Genomic DNA, 22,447 nt, shown 5'->3' on the forward strand with positions numbered 1-22,447 from the left:
AGTCTGAAATACCAGTACACAAAGCACCTGAGAGATTCTGGTATTTGTCATCCAGAAAACAAACTTTTCCAGTATCTGGCACTTTCACATAACTTCCCCATCCTTCAAAGATGACCCCATATAATCCATCTCAGAGTATTCCATAACCCTACCAAGTACCAGGTAGCTCAAGAAATTAATCCAGGCTTACATATTCTAGAAAGAAAGTAAGATCCATCTTGACCTTAATGAGCCCTAAAACCCTCCAATAAAGATCATATATATTATATATACAATGAGGATAATAAAAGAAGATGCTTATTAAGATACAGGAAGGATTAACTTTAAGTGCCACCTGTTGCAAAATTAGCAGCTACATTTGTGTCTGGTGCTCCTAGCTGGAATCTGGCACAAGAGCTGACGGCGACATAGCACCACATAAGCACAAACATATGGTAAGCCTGCCTCTGTACAATCAGTTTGCAAACACCTGCTCTTTCGCACTGAACTTGCTAACAGCACTACTTTGATATAAATGCAAGCCTTTAGCCTCTGCCACCCCATAGATTTGTTTTAGCAGTTTCCACAACACATAATTTGACGTACCTGTAATTTGTAATGTTCCTTAAACCCTACTTGAATACCTGATTGTCCTCAGCTGGCATGTCCAAACAATACTACTATTTGAGCAAAATATGTACAGTTGAGGCAAAGCAAGTTGCATTTTAACTTGGCTCCTTTCTGTCACAGCAGAATTACAGCTGTTAGTAAGAGAAACCATCCAAAGTCAAAATAAAAGAAATAGCTGTGGACTGGAACAGTAACTAGATTTTTCAATTTGTACCTAAGGAAGTCCTACTCTACTGTATTTAATGAGCCTTACTTCCTCTTAACTTGTGTTTAGGCTTGCAGACTTGGTTTAGCTGTTCTTGTAAGCATCAAACAATTTTTAAGTGGATAGACAAAGCTTTGATCTCTCTCAGAACTCTCTCCAATTACAAGTTTAGTTCATTGTTGAACTCATTCAGTGTCAAATATGCAACTAACTTAGCAAGGACTTGATAGATGTCTGCAAAGAACAAACATTTTTTTTTACCCTGGATAGGACTTTCTTGCTTTGCAGATTGATTGATGAACAACCAAAATATTTAACTCAACAGGCAGCAGGATCCTAAATTTCAGTGAGACTTGCATCCACACAGTGTGCTTTGGACTGAACTATTCTAAAATTAAACTTATATTATTTGGAAATATGATATTGCAATAAGAACTTACTTCCACATAAAATGATGAAATCAACAAAGATTTCATTTGAACTACCTACATAAGAACTGTCTGTCTCTGGCAATCCAGAGTCCCTTGTAGTAACCCAGTATTATGCCTCTAATAGTGATCAACCAGCAGCCTCAGGAAGTTTACAAAAAGGATGTATAGAGGTCGAATTTCCTCTGTTTACCTCCAACGTATATTTGATAACGGAGGATTCCATTTATCTACAAAGACTGGTATCACTGACACTTTTTCTCATGATGGTATCTAATCCTTTAATTTGAAAACCATCAAACCTGTGGCTATCATCCCTTTTGATGGTAGTAAATTTCACAATTATTTCTGCCTTTTAAGCCAGCCCATAAAAGTTAATCACTCACAAAACATTTTTATTAGCCCATCTAACAATGAACACTAGCTTCTGTCATTTGAGGCACACCAACAACCAGAGAAGAAAACACATTCTCAGGAGCTTCCCCGATCCCTTTGGCTATTCTTAATCATCATATCCCAGCGGGCAAGAAAGAATACACAGTAAAAAGTTGAAACTTTTTCATTTCAGCTTCACTGCAATCAGTGGGGCTTGCCCTCAAGTAAGTTCTCACATAATGTCAACATGAAATATTTATGACCACGCCACTGGCCAACACCTAAGCCTGTATTAAGATGGGATGTCTTGAAAGCATTTACAAAAAACAGATTTGCAGTCAATGAATATGCTTGAAGGCAAAACAAGTGCAGATCACTGCATGTTAGTGAATACAGTGGACCCTTGTTAAACTCTGGGGTTTGGTTCCAAGATCCCCCATGGATAACAAAATCTGTGGATGCTCAAGTCCCATTAAATATAATGACATAGCAAAATGGTGTGCCTTATAAAAAAATGGAAACTCAAGGTTTGATATTTAAAATTTATACTTTTTTGAACATTTTTAAACCATGGATACTTGAATCCGTGTATAAAAAATCTGTGTATAAGAAGGGCCAACTGTACAATGCCCAGGAACTAGACAAAAATCTCGGCAGTTTCCTTGATGCTTTGCTTTCACAACACCCAGATCTGCATAGGGCACCACTGCCTTCAAAAAGAGTCACATAATTATGTATTCATTTTAAGCTTCCGTTGACTTGCTCTCCTTTCTTTCGCTCAGTTAGTCTCAAAGGTGTTACAAGATCCCTTTGCGTACTGATTTTCGAGACCAACATGGCCACGTCTCTGAATTCATTTTCAGTTAGTCGCCCATCTCAGAGGCCTGTTTCCAGCGAAAAAGCAGCAGGACTAAAAAACGTGTAAAATTAATAGTCCCTACATTTTACCACTGAGGTTAGAGACCCAACAAATAAATGACAGGTCTTTAAGGGAAGAGACAGTATATACAATTACTTTTAAAAAAATAAATAAATCTCTCTTGAGTTAGAGAGATAGACTGCAAAGTTTTCCCCTGAAGAAAAAGGAAGAAGGTAGATAAATCTGATTTCCTTTTCTCGCCTTTGCCCCCAAGCACCCAAAGTCCCCAGAGCAAGCAAATCCATACAAAATGAGGCTTACAGTTGAGGATAGGTCTTAACTGGAGCCTTTTATGGTCCTGGGCAGGCCCATAAATCCTGTTATCACTGGTTTAAAACACACACTCCTTTATTCTCTTAGACACCAACCCAAACTAGGGTGTGTAAAAAAAGAAGCAGGTAACCCTTTGTGGAAGAAAGGTGGCTGAAGCTGCCTGTTTCAGTCACCCTGCCCTTTCTTTTATAGGTCCATAAAACTGGCAGGTGCTTTGGTGTGCTGTCCTTCTGGAGCAGGGCCACCAGACGTCCTCACCGCCAAGGAGGACAGGGCCCCCTAAAATGTAGGACCTTGAAGAAAAATGTGGGACCTTTCCAAAAGAAGGGCTAAAAACACTCATTATAAACATCAATTCCTGCTTCTTAGTCCTGCTCAAAATGGAGGACCCTTTGAAATTCCTCCTGGGCAGAAGGTGGAAATGTAGGGCAGGTCCTGGAAAAAGGTGGATGCCTTTGCATGGTCACCCTGTTCTGGACAGAAGATTGGAATGTAGGACATGTCCTGGAAAAGGAGGACGTCAGGTCACTCTGCTCTGGAGTCCATGTGAGTTGGCCATTTCTCTCTCTCTCTCTCTCTCTCTTCCTCAGGGTTGGCAGAGGAGAGGAGAGAGACTCTTCTTTGGGCTCCTGAAAAAGAGCTCCTCCAAGTCGACACCAAGTTCCCTCAGAGCTGTTTGGATGCCAAACCCTTGAGTCCAGATAAACGTCTCTCTGGGGTTCATCTGCATTCCAAAACCTGAGTCCAAATAAATGTTCCAAAAGCTGAGCACAAATAAACTCATCTCTGGGCTTCACCCGATTCCAAATAAACTCCTTTCTGGGGCTCACCTGACTCCCCAAACCCAAGTCCAAATAAACAGCCCAAAACCTGACTCACCTTATTATTATTATTATTATTATTATTATTATTATTATTATTAACCTTTATTTATAAAGCGCTGTAAATTTACACAGTGCTGTACATACAATCTTTGTAATTAGACGGTTCCCTGCCCTCAGGCTTACAATCTAAGCCTGCGTCCAAATCAATTGCTTTCTGGGCTTCTTCACCTGAGTCCCCAAACCTGACTCCACATAAACCCCTCTCTAGGGTCCACCAGAGCCCTAAAACCTGACTCCAAATAAAGTCCTCTCCGGAGTTCTCATGAGTCCTAAAATCTGGCTCCAAATAAGCTCCCTCTGGGTTCCCCCTGAATCCTGCTGAGACCCAAAACCAAGGTCCAAACAACCCTCCCAACCCCTGACTCCAAACCAGCCCCTCTCTGGGCTGCCCCTGGCCCCAACCTCCCGCAGAAGAGGGCCCAGGTGTCCTGGGGCGCTTTCCCTGCTGCAGCCGAGTCCCTCCGTCCTGGGGCTGCTTGCCCTGTCCCTCTCCCGCCCAGAGGCTCCCAAGAGAAGAGAAGAGGGGAGCCTGGCAGCCCGGGCCTGCCTTACCTGTGCGGCGGCGGCGGCGCCCTCTTCCAATGGCTGCTCACCTGAGCGCGCGCTCTGCCCAATCAGCTCCCTCCCTCCCTCTCTCTGTGAAAGAATCCCAAGGACTCCTGTGAGAGGAAAAGGTCCCTGGAGGCGCCTTTAGGTCTTGCTGTCCTCCAAAGAGAGAAGGAAGCCAGCCAAGGGCCCAGCAGCCTGCGCTCTCTCCTGCTGGCGAGGGGCGGGGAGAAGGAGCAGGGGGCCTCCCTTACCTGCCCTGCTCCTACCTCCCTCTCTCTGGGGCTGGCTGAGGGAGAAGGAGTAAAGGGGGGCAAAGAAAAGCAGAATTACCAGTAGCTCTGGTTCTGCCGTCCTGGGAGCTCGCTCTCCTTCCCTCACACACACACACTCTCTCTCTCTCTCTCTCTCACACACACACACCTTTACCTGCACAGACTTGAAAGTCCAGTTTCCCCAGCAGAGACTGAGGCACCTGGAAAAGGGGAGAGAGTTCATTGGATCAAACATGTCACAAGAGACGGACAAGTAAGTGATCACCAGCCAGCTTGGCTCCCTTTTTTTGCTGCTCCTGAAAACGGATCAACTGGTTGGTTGTGTTTTCTTTTTCCCTCTCTTTTTTTGTTGAAACAACAACCATCTCGGTGGTGGACCTACTGGGATCACATTTCCTCCTCTAGGCAAGGCGCAACAAGGAGCCCGAAGAGAGAGCAACTGGATTCCACCTGGCTTCTCCCACTCCTTCATTATACAAATATTAACATTATTATTATTATTATTATTATTATTATTATTATTATTATTATTATTATTATTATTATTGCTGCTGCTTCTGAACTTTAGGGATTCTTTCCCCAAACTGATGGGAAATCTTTGCTACTTCTGCTTCTTCTTCTTTATTTTTGCAATGTAGAGCAGGAGGACCATGGCCTTCCATGGCCTTCCAGGCCTGAAAAGGGACACTCTCCTTGGCTTTTGTGGTGTGCAAGTGCAACAAAAGGGCTTTTATACTGGATCAGAAACGCCATCTTCTCTCTCCCTTCTCTCCTGGCACGCCTGTGCATGTGTTGTGGGACAGGACAAAAAAGAAAAAGGACAAGATGGGACTCTGTTCTTGTTCGTTTCAAACCATTCAGGAAAATAAAAAGACATCTTGTTTTTATAACTGGAAAAGAACCATATTTGCAGAAAACAATGGCATAGGTGGGTTTTAGCCCAGTCTAGGGAGAGGAAGTGATTTCGTGCCAAAGTTTCGCTCCCCCTCCCCAAGAGATTGCTTTTCCGTATATCTGTCTATGTATGTATGTATGTAAATCTAACAGGAAAAGAACAAAAAATCCACGTCACTCAGGGCTCCCGTTACCAGATGAAAGCGTCCACATTCTCTTTCTTAAAGCGCAGAATGCTAGTGATTCACGAAGAACAGAAAATGTTGCGTTTCAACCCAACTCCTTTTAATAATACTGAAAATCACAGATAGCATGCACTGTAAGGTTGCCTTGAAATAAGCATGTCATGTTCAGAACAAATCAAATAGCACCGAAGTTGTAAAAGTTTCCTTGAACTTTTTATGGGCCAGTGCTGAAGGACATCATGGTCTCAGGACTTGTGTGTGTGTGTGTGTGTGTGTGTGTGTATACATAAAACTAGATTAGCCATACACAATTCCCTCTCCTTTTGCTTTCCCCAACTTCCAAACATGTGCAAGGTGAACAAGACAGGAAGGCTTTCACAGGCATCTCCGTTCTCCTTCTCCCAGGGTTGTGTTAGTCTTCCTTTTCTAGCAGATGTTACTGGCTCCTTGTGGCTTTGCCTGGTGTCTTCAGATCATGCCCATGAAGAAGGGAGAGGGCCAGCACCTTGTAGTGGGTTGGGTCTCCAGGTCTGCAGTAATAGAGTTTGCCTTGAAGCCTCCTTCTACCATGCACATGTGCCCTGAGAAGGAAGACCTATACTGGAGTGGTTGCCCTACAGCTGTTGATCCAGAAAATATACTGGAAACAGGGAGGAATTTAATGAAAGAGTATACAGTATTACTCTAAGGAAAGTGGTGCTGCTGACTGCAGACTGAAGGCTCAGGATCTGCCAAATTTCTAGCATGAGAAGGTTGGTGGTAGATGGGGACGATTGACTTGGTTGGATATCCAAGGAGAGGCACATAGAGTTCTATAACCAGAAAATAACAGTATTTTTGAAGGATGTCTGTTGAAGCGGGGGCAAGTTGTATGTTTACTTTCTCTCTACCCAGTGTGAGAACATTAAGCTGTGACCAGGACAACTAGTACATTAGTCATGTTGCTGTTTCCTACTTTTAAACTAAGTTCAAGAATGCATTTTCCTACCATTTTAATTCATGATGACAATGACACCTTGTGCTAGAGGTTGTGAGCAAAAGAGTGGCGATGGGTGTACTTTGATAATCTAGAAGAAAAGGGTATAATCCTGATTATTACCTCTTTTGACACTTGGAAGGAGCTGGTTTTGTTCTGTAGTGGATGTTCTTTTTTTGTTACAAAATGGGGTGAGCCCATTATATTCCACCAGGAAAGGCAATTGTTTAAAAGATGGATTTTGATCAGTATCTGAGATATTGTGTATATACTTCCAGACATCTTCAGTATAGTTTACTGGATTGAGAGTTTAGTCCATTTTCATAGAATACTGTATAGAGTTGGAAGAGACCACAAGAACCATCCAGTCCAAACCCTGCAATGCAGGAAATTTCAAAATCTGCTGTAGACGCGAAGCAGCAGGCTTTGTTTTTGTCTTTTTTAAATACTGTGTATTTCATTCTTTGTAAACATATTAGACAAGCAATCAAAAGTTTTGGTTTAATGTCAGAGCTAATTTGTTAAATTAAAGCTGTATTCCTATGAACAATTACCTAGTACTCTGTCCAACTGAATCTGTGGGACGTTTCTGAATAAATATACAGAAGATAGGTTTGCAACACACAAATATGGGCAATTTATTTGACATAAGTGTTTTTACAAAGTATTGAGTTCTCTTTAATGGGGGGAATGTTTTGCTGTGGAGTACACATACTGTATGTAAGTGCTAACATTTTGAAATTAGACTATCAGGTACTTGACATTATTTGCATGTGGCCTGAAACACTTTGAAATATTTGTACTGTATATTCTAAACTTCAATAGAGAGAGAGAAAGAGATCGTTAGATTCACCACTAATTTAGGGTATTTTGTATCAGTTACCCTTTGTGTTTTGGGTACTGTATTTTCATATTAGCTCTTAGATGGATGGCTGTTTGTAAGACTTCTGAATTTATTTTGGAGCAGCACTGAATTACCTGAGGGATGAAGGCAAAGCTAGATAGGATGCAGTCCTTGCTAAGTTTGTACCTGCAATAGACATCTGATGCATTTGTCAAGATGCAACTATTCTAATATGAACATTGTTTCAGTTGAATCCTCATCTTTATTTGCTCTTGAAAAAGCCTTCTAATTTGTTTTTGTTCTTTTTGGTTTGGTGATATGGACCCTATGAAAACACACAGTGGTCTATAATTCCACAAATCTGATGTGCACTGCTTTGTAATCACATTCAAGATGGTTCCAGAGTTTACTTTGTGCCAGTTAATTTTTTTGCAATTTTTATCTGATGTTTGGAGATACATCACTCCTCATGGAAACTATCCGGAAAGAACTGTTAGCATAATGGGAAAGAGAGTGGTGAAAACAAAGGCCAATTCATAACAGCCCTCTGCATCAGATCATTCAATCTGACTAAGGTGGTGTTGTGATGTCACTCATTCCCTCTGCCCATTAGCATGTGATGAGACAAACTGGATTATATTATATTACGCCTACTGAGTACTGATGAAAAATGAACTGACCAGAGCTTGGAAAAGATTTTTTTTTAAAAAACTATAACTTCCAGACTTTCCTTAGGCAGCCGTAGCTTTGCTGGCTGAGGGATTTTGAGAATTGTAATCTAAAAAGGCAACCTTCCTAATCTCCAGAAAAGACTACTAGCCACCTCTTGGTGTTCATGGAGTTATACTAGCATTGCCATGTTTTTTCTTGAAATAATTTCATAGTATTAAATACTGCCTGATAAATGAATTTCCATTACTGTGCCTGCATGACAACAAATCCTAAAGGGCTTATCTGCATTAATCTATTGTAACAAAACTGATATGACAAATCCTGCATCTGATGGATTAGGATGAAGTCCGTGAAACTTTCTGTCAGATAAAACCTGTTTGTCCTTCAATTGCTGGTAGACTCGTCTTGCAGCACCCTCAAGCAGATGTCACATTTATCAGTCTTTAAAGTGCTTTAAGATGTCTTGATGCTGTTTTGCATACAAATGCTGGGGAAAGTTTTACTTGCTGAATGTCTGCTTGCCATTCAGCTGTTAAGGACACAAAGACCCTGCCCCAAATTTGGCAATTAAAAAAAAACTGTCATGAAGTAACAACAGAAAAAGATGACTCCATTGCCTTTCTTTCTTTCTTTCTTTCTTTCTTTCATTCTTTCTGCTTCTGAATAAATAAGAGGATAGTCCTGTAAAGATATTCCACGGGCATTTTGTTCTGACATGTCAAAATTGTGACATTTTGTCAGAATTATCAGAAGAAATCCTATAAGTGATCTCTCTGGTTACAGAATAAGACGTTGCTTATGTAGCCCAATTGGGACTGGGCCCATTCCTGGTTGGCATTCAGCCTGTGGTTTGTATTTTCACCTTTGCTCTTACTCTTATGTTTTATTCCTGGGTCTCAATATTCTAATATTTAGACATTTTGTGGGAGATTTAATCATTTTTGTTGTAATACAGGGATTTTATTGATTTTTAAAAAATGGCAAAGTACTCAGAGAGCATACTACTAATTAGGAAGTATACAAAACAAAACAAAACAAAACGCCCCCCCCAAATATTTTAAGTGAGCAGATCCTAGAGATGCACAGATTACATGTCCTTGAGCCTTCCTTGTCCTTCCAGTGTCAGCTCTTGCCGACTTGGCAGTAGCTGCCTATCCTTAATGGTGGCAACTTCTTTTTATCCTCAGAATCGGCCACTCCTCCCATCTCCCCATGCTTCAATCGAGATCATTCTTGCCTGTAATTTGGATTCTGCCACCATCAAATTAAATGTTCCTGGTGCTCACTTTCTCTTCTTTCTCCTTTGGTGGATCATAAGTCTGCAATGGCCTCTTATAAGTGTGATGTCGCCTCTCTTACATAATTCAGTTTGGTCCTGATTTTCATACTTTTTGAACTCTAGTTCCCAGAATCCCTAATGTACCCTGGTTGGTGGACATGATTCTTGTAGTCCAAGAAGTAATTTCTCCAAGTTTGGAGAGGGCATCTGTCAGGTCAGGCTGCTCAACTGACTAAACTCTCCATGGTGTTCCCTAAATCTTCCATTCACTGACCATAAGTTTCATCTAAAGTATATGTGACAGGGAATACACATCTTGAAAGAGTTGCCTTTGTATATAGCCAAAGCTCTGGAAAAGTTACTTGTTTGGACTACAACTGCCAAAATCTCCCAGCCAACATGACATGTTCTCTTTCCTCTCTGTTGACTTCTAGACTGTAACCTTCTCAGGCAGAGAAATTTCCTCATGTACCTGTTATGGCATCGGGCATACTGATAGCAAAATGTAAACAAAGAAGATTTTTTTAAAAACTGCATGAGGATAACTGAACAGGGACGCGAGTCATAGTTTTGTATCATTTTACTCACTATGATAGAAAGTTAGGGATGCCCAACCTGTTCCATGGAGATGGGATATTCTTGTAACATGGACAGTCATTTAAAATAAAGGTTTTTACTTGTTTATGAGCAGGAAGCAGTTCTGTGGAATGCTGTTTGTTGAAAGAATGCTGGAAGGTAGATACACCAAGCAAAGGTTGTTGGAGGATCCTGAACTTCAGTTGTCTTAGTTTGGCAGAATTATTTATTAGGCAAGGTATGAGTATGTGTTTCAGAGATATCATTGAGATTGTTATGGAACTGAAAGTGAAGTTTATGTAGGAAAGCCCTGAAATAAATAAATAAATAAATAAATAAATCTTTAATTTATATCCCGCTTTTTGTTACTACAATTGAAGCGGTGTACAACATTTAAAAAATACAATATATACAATTTCCACACACACCCCTTAAAAAAGGATTAAACAATTCTATCCATTAAAATTACAGACAAAATTTAAAAACAATAATACAATAATAAAATAATGGAGGGCAGAGTCTTCACTTATATAGCTCTGTGGAGGGATCTTGACGTGGCCAGGTTCTATTTCGGGAAGGCCTGCTGGAAGAGATACGTCTTGACAGCTTTCTTGAAGCTCTTTAGGTTGATAATTTGACGGATCTTGTCCGGCAGGCCATTCCATAAAGTGGGAGCGATCGCGGAAAAAGTCCTCTGGGAGGTCTCCATCAATCTGGTCTTTGTGGACTGCAATAAATTCCTCCCAGAGGATCTAAGTGCATGGGGCGGATTATACGGAAGGAGACAATCCCTTAAATAGGTTGGGCCCAAGCCATGGAGGGCTTTAAAGGTAATGACCAACACTTTGTACTATGCCCGAAAACTAATAGAATTCAGTAATCTCATGGAGGGAAAAAGAGTGAAAGCAAAACAGGATGAGGGTATGTAATGGACTGTTGGCATATTTGCTCTAAAATCAGTACTAGGGTGGACATATTCACACACTTCTGTCTGTTGGATTTAATTCCTCACCCCAACCCTGTTTTGATACTGTGTTCCTTAAAGGCTAAAGTGGATTCATGATCAGTGTAAAATTTGTTGTTACTATGTGCCTTCAAGTTTCTGACATATAGCAATCCTTAGGTGAACCTATCATAAGGGTTTTGTTGGCAAAAGTAGTTCAGAGGCTTATCATTGCCCTTTTCTGAAGCTGAGAGTATGTGACTTGCCTAAGGTCACCCAGTATGTTTCATGGCTGAGCTGGGAATCGAACCCTGGTCTCTAGGGTCGCAGTCTAACACTCAAGCCACTATGTCATGCTGGCCTCTGTGTAAGATTACAACTTAATAAATTTATTAGTCCTTAAGGTGCCTCAGAGATCTGGCATGGTATAGTGGTTTGAATGTGGTACTTTCTCTGTAGACCAGGGTATGAATCCCTACTCAGCCATGGAGGTTCAGTAGGTGACCTTGAGAAAGTCACACTGTCTCAGCCTCAGAGGAAGGCAAATACTCTCTCTGGACTAATTCTGCCAGAAAATCCCCTTAGAGTTGACGTAAGTCAGAAACAACTTGAAGACACACAACAACATGGTGCCACAAGATTGTTGTTTTCTCACAGTCAACATCATTTAACTTTTCTGTGGAGGAAGAGATTAAAATTTCAGCACTAACTGCAAAGGAGATGAACAGCAATATGCTTTCCAGCGTGTTACAAATGCCACTATTAACTCCAGGGCTAGACCTGCTATTTGGACAGGATGAGGTGATTGCCTTTTGTGGTTGGCAGATTCTGGAGACAGCAGTGAGTTGGAGGAAACAATTTTGTGCCATTCAGGCTCTCTAATACTCTCTAATCTAGCCCCTTCAGGTAACATGGAGGATAGTATGCCTTTGTACATTTTGGAGAAATACTGATCTGCCAGTCCAGAACTGGATTCTTGAATTTTTTTGTACTTGGAACTAGAAGACTGCCATCTTATTCGTTGCCTCAGCAGCAAAATGTCCAGCAAAAGATTGTGCTTCCTGTAATCTGCCCTTATTTAATTGGTAATAAGCAAAGTGACCCTCCCCACCTGCTCGTCTAATAATTACGTTAATTAATGCTGATAATTTAGTAACCTAAAAGCATAGCCCCAAAGGGTGCAGGCAGTCTGGAGAGAAGTATATCAATCCCTTTGAGTAGTCTAAGAATCCAATCCACCACAATTTCCCAAATAAATCAAGTTTCTTGAAGAAGGTAATAACAACAACAACAATAACTTTTATTTATACCCCGCTTTTCTGCTACAGGAGCAATCAAAGTGGGACAGAATAAAAGAAAATACAGCTGCTTATGGTTAGTGGTCATGTTTTACTTTGTATGGGACAACCATGTATTGAGCAGCTTTCCAGTCTAGGGTGGGATACAGACCACCCAAAAAGAGCAGCCTGCCAGTGCCTGGATTTCTGCCGGAGGGAAGCCTCAGCCACCATACCACAAGGCTTCCCACTGGCGGAAAAAGAACTTACAAAAAGCAGGTTCTTTTTGCGTTACACTTGCAACGCCCAAGCATGCAAGTGGCGCACTCATGACGTCACAAGCGCGACGCGACATGTGGACGCTATGCATCTGTCACGTCGTAATGGTGGTGCCCATGTAGACAGGGAGCCGCCATTTTGATGCCGCCAATACATACAGGGTTAGGGAGCGTGTGCATGGTGAGCGCTCCCTAACCCTAGTGATGCTGCTGCCATGCCACATTTTGCCAGTCTGTACTGGGCCTTAGTGTGTTTAACAGACAAAAAAACCTAAGTAATTCCCTATACGCTTGGAGAGCAGATTAAGGATGCAACTGCACTGTAGAAATTATGCAGCTTGACACCACTTTAACTGTCATGGCTCCATCCTACAGAATCCTGGGATTTGTAATTTAGTGAAGCACCAGAACTCCTTGTCGGAGAAGGCTAAAGACCTTGTAAAACTACAAATCCTAGGATTCCATAGGATGGAGCTACAGCTTTAAGTGCTGTAGCTCCAGCCTATGGAATCCTAGGGTTCCTAGATGTCAAATTGCATTATTTTTACAGTGTGTAGACTGCCCTACTAAGCAGACACACAGGTGTTGCATTCTCCCTCATTGTAGTAAGATGTATTGTATTTCTATTTAAATTATGGGAATTATTTCACAATATGCTTTTAATCCTGTAAATCAGCATATTCAAATTTTATCGCTGACGATTTTTTCCCTCGGCCTCCTCCCCCTCTGGCAGTGCGCAACTGGGAACCCTCCAACATTGTCAACCTAGAACTATATGGATTAGTCTTAATATTGTAAATATACCTACTTTGAGCTATAAGGTCTGATGGAGTAGCCAAGGTGTCAAAAGGAGAGGGAAAGATGCTCCTTTTAAAATGCTTTTTAATCAGGGAAGTCTTTAGTAGCTACTTTTGGGGGAAAGGAGGACTTAGAAAATTAGTTCTTAGACTACAACTCCTAGGTCAATGGGGGCTGGAGAATTCTGTGAATTATAATCCAAGAAGTCTCATTTCCAGCTCAGGGGGACCTCAGATGAGTTTAGCTGCCTGAAATAGTTACATATGATGTGTATACAGGTAATTGCTGTGGTTTACCTCAACAAGGTGAAGATTTATAGTGATGTATCTGTTTTCTTACCAGACACCCATGAGAAGTTAAGGACTTATATAACATGTGGAGTTTCCCCTGATAATGTATTTTACTTATTCTGACCAAAGTCTGTAGGTGTACATTATATAGTTAAATAAAAAGCTTTAAATTTTGGCACAAAGTTGACTAACTAAACACCTTGAAGTCCTAATATATTAAGTAGAAGGAATAAGTGTGTACTTAATTCTGACTGACTAAAGGGGGTTTAAAACTACTTGCCATTGGCTACATCCTGCCTGAAGCTGAGTCCTGCTTTTTGCCGAATAAATCATACTTACTCCCTTGATATACACTTCGGAAGTTGTGATGGAATTTCTGTGGATTATGAAGAAAGTTGTAGGAGCCAAAATAGATAGGTTTTCCATATAATCTTTGATAAAGTTTTTTTTAAAGGCTGTTATGGTTTTTAGTCCTGTTTTAAATTTCTATGTATGTTCCTCCATGAAAATTATTCTATATACTCTATTATGGAGGAAAGTCTCAGATTTGGCACATACAGAGAGTACAAGAAGGTTAAGAGGTGATATGATAGCCCTGTTTAAATATTTGAAGGGATGTCATATTGAGGAGGGAGCAAGCTTGTATTCTGTTGCTCCTAAGAGTCCGGAACAATGGACGCAAGCTCCAGGAAAACAGATTCCACCTCAACAACATTAGGAGGAACTTCCTGACAATAAGGGCTGTTGACAGTGGAACACACTCCCACAGAGTATGGTGGAGTCTCCTTCCTTGGAAGTCTTTAAGCAGAGGCTGTATGGCCATCTGTCGGGGATGCTTTGATTGAGAATTCCTGCATGGCAGGGGGTTCAACTGGATCGCCCTTGTGGTCTCTTCCAATTCTATTATTCTATGATTCTATGAATGAAAACTGCAGTGAAGCAAATATATATGATATGACTGACCTAAATCTAATAGTTAGTAGATTTGCTGTTATTGCCACCAGGTCAACTTCTATTTATGATGAGCCTATGAATGAGAGACCTTCACCATCATATTGAGCCCTTATTTTCTTGCTTCAGCAGAACACTAATTTTACAGAGTGATGGACAGTGTGGGTGTGTGTGGGAAGACAGCAAATGCATACAGAAACACACACGAAGAGAATATATCACCCCATACAACATACACATGAATACAAAATGTGAAGCAGAGACAAAATGTGTGACATACAATAAAGAGATAATACACCTTGCTCAATGCTTGGTGTCCCCAGCCTGAGAACTATCTCAGGGTTTATTCTTTTGCTTTCTCTGTTTATTGTTGCACAATAAACTCTTTATTTTTGGAAGGCACTAAAGCAAAAGCACCTTCAAAAAGATACTGGATAAAAAGCCCTTTGATTTTGCATTCACAGTAAAATGTTTGCTTCTTGCAATCTGCCATCTTTATTTCCCCCCATCCTGCTCCACATGTCAATTGCCACTGTGGGTATTTTGGAGGAATAAAGAATATGGATGTGGGAGACAAATAATATAGTCTGAAGTGATTCTGGCATTCTGATTTATTTTAAAATTAAAAAAGAAGCAGAGGGAGTAAGTGCCTCATGGGTATCAAGGGAAGTGTTCAGTGGCAACAGGGCACATGTTACAGTGCCACATGGAAGATTGTGGATTTAGAAGCATCATCGAGGTGAAGGGAAGTTTGAAGGGGAAGCCCATGGGCAAAGCAAAAGTTACTGAGATTTGTAAGTGCATGAATTATTTACTCAGTCTAATATGGAATCACCTTAACATAATGGACAGAGGTGATCTTTGGTTATCCCTCACAGCAATAAAAACGGATATGAAAAAGCTTGTTTCTGATTATAAAGCACAAGGGTCACATTGATCAGGAAATACTTAAAGTATAAATGTCTATGTAGTTGTAGTTTGTGTAAATTATAAAATTATAAATACAACATGTTCTAAACAAAACATTTGAATAGCTACCTTTCTACCAGTAGGACAGGGCAGCCACAGGAAGAAAACAAGGTTGGAAGGGGGCCACATTCGAAAAAATGTTGAGAAACATTGCTCTAGAGAATAGGATCCAGAGCAATGGATTCAAAGTACAGGAAAAGAAATTCCACCTCACCATCTCCTTCTTTGGAGGATTTTAAACAGAGGCTGGCCATCTGTTGGGGGGTGCTACAATTGTGTGTTCCTACATGGCAGGGGATTGGACTAGATGGCCCTTGGGGTCTCTTCCAACTCTATGATTCTATTATTTTAAACAGGAATGAGCTTGTAATAAAATGCACTTGAAGAAAACTTAAGGAACTTGCTGGGATTTAGACTCAGAGCGAAGTGGAGAGGTTCCTTGGTTTGAGTCAGAACTATGTGTGCCTCAAGCTTGAATGAGTTTCTTTTGGGACTACAACTTTGAGAATCTGTCAGAGTTAGCACCCAGAATCCCAGACAATCAACCAGTCAGCTTGATTGATATAATCAACAGCACTTTATTGATAGATCCAGAATCAGACATGTGCCTCACTCAGCTTCTTAGCTGAGACTGACCACACCCTCCCAAAGACAAAGTAACAGAATCCCCAAAAGCCAAATCCCCTCCCAAGCAGAAACCCGCCAAGCGAAGCCCCTCCTGGTTCCCACAGAAGCGAAATAGAATACTAACAGGATTCTAACAGAATCCTTCTGATTTAATGGCCATGTAGTCTGGGGAATTCTTGGAACTGTAGTAAAAAAAAAGCAACTCTCCCAAACTCTGTATATGCCTATCATTCTCGTGATTATGTCCAAATAGCATAAAAGATTTGCTTAATTATTTCAGTATATTTTGAATTCTAGGAGTCGTATCTAGGGATTAATATTTTTATTTACCTTCCGACAATAGTGTCTTCTTATTTGGCAAATAAAATAAAATCCTGAGGGAGTAGCAGTTTACTATCATGTCAGTTCATGTCCATTTAATTTGGCTTGTCTTTGTATATTATGAAATACTCCAGGCATTGGGAAAGAGGGAGCAAGCAGCATAGAAGATATCACTGCAAAGTCATGTTCTTTCTTTATTCTGCACAATGCTGGGGTCAGAAAAAGGTTTGCAGAGCGAGACAGCGTATCATTTTAAAAAGTTACAATATTCTTTAATGTTAAAAAAGAACGCAAATAGACAAAAAAGCATATAATTCCCTGTTCTAGGGCAACTATACTTCTTTTTATTGTGCATCCAATGTATATTCTTATAGGATTTGTTGTTCTTTAGTTAAGATAATAGCAACAATATTAACAAAAGTGTGACACTGCAGAATACTAGGATAAATCCCTGGCGTGAAGAATACACAATTTCCACAAAAGGAAACAATAGAAAAAGAGAAGGAAAGTGTTTATTTCAGACAGTTTATTTTGTTCTGTGACTGAAGGGGGATTCATCTTAGGTTTGCCTTGGTGAGATTTATTCAGAAGAGGTTTGTCATTGCCTTCCTCTGAGACTGAAAGAGTGCGAATTGTCCAAGGTCACCCAGTGGTTTTCCATGGCTGAGCAAGGATTCAAACTCTGGTCTCCTGGAGGCTTAGTCCAAAACTGAAATCACTACACCATACTGGCTCTTGTATTTGTTTTAGTTATATATTTAAGCTTCGGTTGAGTTCCTGAATACTCTTATTAGTATACTCAGCTTCAGAGGAAGGCAAGGGCAAACCCCCTCTGAATAAATCTTGCAAAAAAGAAAACAAAACCCATGATAGGTTCACCTTGAGGTTGTCATAAATCAGAAACTACTTGAAGGCACACAAGAACATGATCAATATATGAAACCAGGCTATTTTTAAAAAAAATAAAACTTCATCTGCACTTATTTAAATCTGAGGGTTCTATTGTATTAGGTGTTCTGAATAATGTGTACTGAGTTTAGGCTTCATGAACTGGAAGGTACAAGCTAATTTAACCTGGCACAATAATACTTGGTTTCTTGCCTGGAGACTGAATCTCACAAGTTTACTAATATGTTATATTGAACTTGCATATCTTGAAATTGTCAGAATTCTAACTCCCTTATATTTAACCTGAAATAAAAATATTCACTTAGACTTCTTTGTGGTTAAAAAGTTCACTTCTTGCATAAAATATTTGAAAGCAGAACTTTAAAATGTTGCTTTTTGATCTAGAGTTACCAGATTCCCGCAGTCAGCACAGCTGTTCTTATCTCCACCCTACATAAAATCAGTTTATTTTCTATAGCTCCTATTTATTTTGAACTGTAAGCATTTACAAATCAGGTGCACTGGAAGAAATCCTTTAAAAAGTGTTCCTGTTCCGTCGCTATCAGGATAAAGAAATTTGATTTTATCCCTGAAGCTATTTTGACTGTTATTTGATTAGTTGGAACCCTTATGTCTAACACTTGTCTTGCCTGAATTCCTTTTACAGATTTAAAGATTTAAACCTGATTCCACCAAGTGAGCTGCATTAAAAAGTAACAATGAGCAGAGAGTATATGCGGTCACTGCCAGACAGAAGGTTTTGTCAGTGTAATGCATACTTCCTACAGTTTAAGGCTCACAAGCCACATTGCCACTTTAGTTATGCCAGTTGGAAGAGCAGGAGTGTTCAAAGTGCAGTCCACAGGCTGCATGCAAACCCCTATGTTTGATTTTGTGGCCTTCCAAGGTCCAACATTTTTCATTTCTTTTCCAAAAACTTTAAAGAAGCCTTTTTTAAAATAGGAAGTGAAGCAGAAATGACTTCCTTTTCACCTTCTGTTGTAAAATGGAACTCTCCTGGCAGTAAAACATCTTAAAGTGGGTCAAAACATTGTGATGTCCCCCTATGCCCCTAAAGGGTATTTGGGGGGAATTTTTTTCATGAGTTTAAGTGGTAGAGAAGTGACCCTCCAAGATCTACTGGGGGCAGTGAGGCCCACTCCCCCGACATCTCCACACCTGATGCTATAGCCCAGTGCTTCTCAATTATTTTCTGTCATGCCCCCCCCCTAGGAAGAAGAAAATATTTTGCGCCCCCCGCGTGACTGTAAATAGTATCATTTGTCTATAAAATTGTTATAAGTACACCTCTGCATAACAGAGTCTCGCGCCCCCTTTACAGAGCCTCGCGCCCCCCCCTGGGGGGCCCGCCCCACTATTTGAGAAAGGCTGCTATAGCCTGAACCCAGCCCCTTCCAAATGTGTTGTGCTATAATTTCTGTGGCCAGTGCAATTTGGGCATGTTGGGAATTAATGTTCAACACCTTTGAAGAGTGCTGCTTTGGGGAAGTGAACAGAAGTACAGGATATCTTTATTTATTTACAATATTTATATAACACTTTTAAACCAGGGCATAGGGTGCATTCACACTGCACAGTTATAGTAGCCTGATACCATTCTAATTGCCAGTGCTCCATCCTATGGACTACTGGAATTTGCCATTTGGTGATATACCTACAATTATTTGCTAGAGAGCTTTAGTGGACTTCCCTGTAGTGCAGCATTAGATCTCTAGGTGTTAAATGAAGTCCTCTGCCAGTCCTGGGTATCTGCTTCTCAAGGGCCCACAATCTTGTGTTCTTCCCTTCTGGTTTTTGTTACTGCCTAAATGGGATGTTATGTTCAACACACTGGCATTTTCATTTTCATTTCTGAGTCACAGGGCAATCTCTTAGTAGTTATGTGCACAGAAAACATACCCACAAGGAATGTAAATTTACTTTGCCCCCACATGCAAGAATGAATGCTTTTAACAATGTTGTAACTTTGTCTTTAGAACTGTAATTCTTTTTGCTAAATATGACCTTTATGTTGAATTCTAAGATCAAATTAAGACATGGGAGAGTGATACTAGAGATGTTATCAATGGCTAAGATCTGTTATGCTAGATATTGGAAGAAAGGAAAAATACCAACTAAAGAAGAATGGCTAATTAAGGTAAAGGAAATGATGAATATGGATATGCTTACAGCACTAATACAAGCTAAACCAATAGAAAAGGTAGAGAAAGAGTGGTGGCTCATAAGAAAATATCAGGCTAAGAAATGGACATGCTTAGCAAATACAGAAGTATAAAATAGAGAGAGAGAGAGAATAATGACAATAATAGCAACAAAGAAAAATATAAAGACCAAATTCTTGATTGATAAAAAAACAAATAAAATGGAATTAAGAGTAATAAGGATATGTAAAAGGTAGCTGAATAAATAAATATCAGAAAATGATGCAAAATAATAATAATAATAGTAATAATAATAATACGTTTTATTTGTATTTTCTTGCTTCTCCTGATGGATCGAAGCGGGATTACATCAGGGTATATAATACAACAATACAGATACAAATGCAATTACAAACAATTCCAGTAACAATTATTAAAAACAAAGTATAAAAACAATAATCTGTCTAAAAACATGCAATATGCAATTTTAAGTAATATACATAAATCTCATGTATATTATGGAAAAAAGAGAAAGTCTGGAATATTATTTAATAATAGGGAAAGACAACCTATCCAGAAGTTTTTTGTTAGTTGATGTTGTTTTAGTTTTGTGTGTGTGTGTGTGCGTGCGTGCGCACGCATATGATGAGATGTGGGGAAGAGAGGTTGTCTATGTTATGTAAGTATATGTATATGTAATATTTACATAATATCTAGGTATAGGATGGGAGGGGGAGGGGAGTTAGGTATATGTTGAATGTATTTTAATTGTACAATAAAATAATAATTTTAACAATTTTTCAGCCCCCCAGGGGCATCACTAAGGGAGTGAAGGGGTGTGTGGATCACAGCAGATGACACCCTAAGGGGGGTGGTGACACGACCGCTCCCTAAACATCTACCTTTGGGCAGAAATGGGCTGCATCCCTTTAAAACTCTGAATAGATGGTGTACATGAGGTGAGGCTCAGTGGGAAGAGAAAGGAGAGGGCCCAAGATTAAATCTTGTAAAAATTTGAAAATTTAATTTTTTATTTACTTTTTTTAAAAAAAACATTCTCAAAATTCTTCTTAAATTTTCTTTAAAGACATTACATCTGACCATATTTTTGCCGTAATTACATATGTACATGCAAATACATTTAGGCTATGCATGTGATATAGTAATTTAAAGGCATACTTTTAATTTTGCTAGTTGTTTATGTCATAACTATTATGATATGCAGTGATAGGCAGGAATTATGATTTATGAGTAATATTAGAACAAAAAAAATACTTAGATTTCTGTATGGTGTGGTATGGGAGGACATCAATGGGAGGGGAGTTGACACCATGAGTTTCTGCAGCAGGTGATGCCAAATGTAATGAAGCCATTGCATCCCACTCTGCAGGAGTACAACCATTTCTGTGCAATTTTCAAGTGCTTTTTGTACTTCAAGACTTTAAGGAAAATTAGTCTGCACAAAAATGCAAAAGGTTTTTCTGTGCAGAAAGCATATATATTTTTCATATAACATACTGATTCCTGTGCAAAAATACTGGGGTTTATGCATAAAGCAAGCACATGCAAGGAAACTACATATTATTCTTATGAAATGAAATCCATGTATTTGTGCATATGGCATAAAATTAAAGCAATTTACAGAAATATACCAATTTCTGTGCAAAAGAACCATATGCAATTTTCAAGTATGTGTTTTCTGTAAAGAAGAACCAATAGTTTTGGACAGGAATCAATGCAATTCATGCAAAATACATACCCTCCCCCCCCAAAAAAAACCCTACCTGTGCAGTAAAACCACATTTTTTGTGTGTGCAAATAAATTTTACCCAACAAAGAATTTCATAGCTGATCTTCTTTTCTTCAGCAGAGTGTCTCATGAGTCTTGCTGAGGATGTGAATCTAACAAGAAGTCTTCATTTCCCTAATCAATACATGATCATTATCTTTTGGGGTATAATGGAACACTGTTAATATCCAGAAACTCTCAGACAACATGGGTAGTGAATTTGGGGAATTGTAGTCCAAAATAGCTTATTCAGGCTCTGCAGCTGGGATAACTGGGTGTCACTGATGTATACAGATGTGAATATACAGAAAAGTGGGTTCTTTTCACCCATCCACCCCAATGCAGGGCCAATGACAGAGGGCACTGATGCCTCTACACTTTAGAAAGCAAATTTGTATTACAAAATCTTAATTTTCCGCTATTTCCTATTTACTTGATCACCTGCTCTCTCCCTGGGAAGGTGGATGAGTAGCAGTAGAAATGTGGGACATTATCTGCAATTGGAGCCAGCTCTAGCAGACTAGATAGCCATCCATTAAACTAGAATATCTCTTTAAATAGGTACCTGTTATTTGCCATCAAGTTGGCTTCAACTAATGGCAACTCTACAAATGAGAGACTTACACAAGCCCCAGTCATTGACAACCCTGCGAAGGCTGTTTGCTCTGCAAAGCAAGGGCTGTAGCATCCTTGATTGAGGTCTTCCTTTTCTACTGCCTTCCGCTTCACCATACATTATTGTCTTTTCCCATGAGTCATGTTGTTCATAAGTCCAAAGTATGACAGGCTCTGTTTAGTAATTTTGGCTTCTAGTGAACGTTCAGGCTTCATCTACTCTAGAACTTACTTACTTATCTCTTTAGTAGTTCTTAGTGGTCTGCGGAATCCATGAGAGTCAGCGTGATGTAATGCTTTGATTACTGGACTACATCACTGGAGACTAGGGTTTGATTCCCAGCTTGGCCATGAAACCCACTGGGTAACCTTGGGTCAGTCACACACTCAGCTTTAGGGGAAGGCGATGGCAAACCTCCTCTGAACAAATCTTGCCAAAAAAACCCTGTGATAGGTTCGCTGTAAGTTGGAAATAACTTGAAGGCACACACAACAACAACAGCAACAACAACAGCTTATCCATAGAATTTTCCTCCATTACATTTCAAATAAACTGATCTTCTTCCCTTCAGCTTTTTTCATATTCTAGTTTTTACATC

The 22,447-nt window shown here is 39.8% G+C and overlaps 1 protein-coding gene across 1 annotated transcript in view; it reads left to right on the forward strand.

Moving 5' to 3' along the window:
• The first annotated feature begins 4,695 nt into the window (after nucleotides 1-4,695).
• GRHL2 (grainyhead like transcription factor 2) overlaps nucleotides 4,696-22,447 on the forward strand; it is a 115,014-nt gene continuing 97,262 nt past the window's right edge. The window contains exon 1 of the mRNA XM_042465969.1: nucleotides 4,696-4,767. Coding sequence (XP_042321903.1) covers nucleotides 4,748-4,767 — 20 coding nt within the window. The 5' untranslated portion in view covers nucleotides 4,696-4,747. The remainder of the gene's footprint in view (nucleotides 4,768-22,447) is intronic.

The sequence above is a fragment of the Sceloporus undulatus genome, chromosome 4, assembly GCF_019175285.1.
Source record: "Sceloporus undulatus isolate JIND9_A2432 ecotype Alabama chromosome 4, SceUnd_v1.1, whole genome shotgun sequence".
In the NCBI taxonomy this organism is placed as follows: Eukaryota; Metazoa; Chordata; class Lepidosauria; order Squamata; family Phrynosomatidae; genus Sceloporus; species Sceloporus undulatus.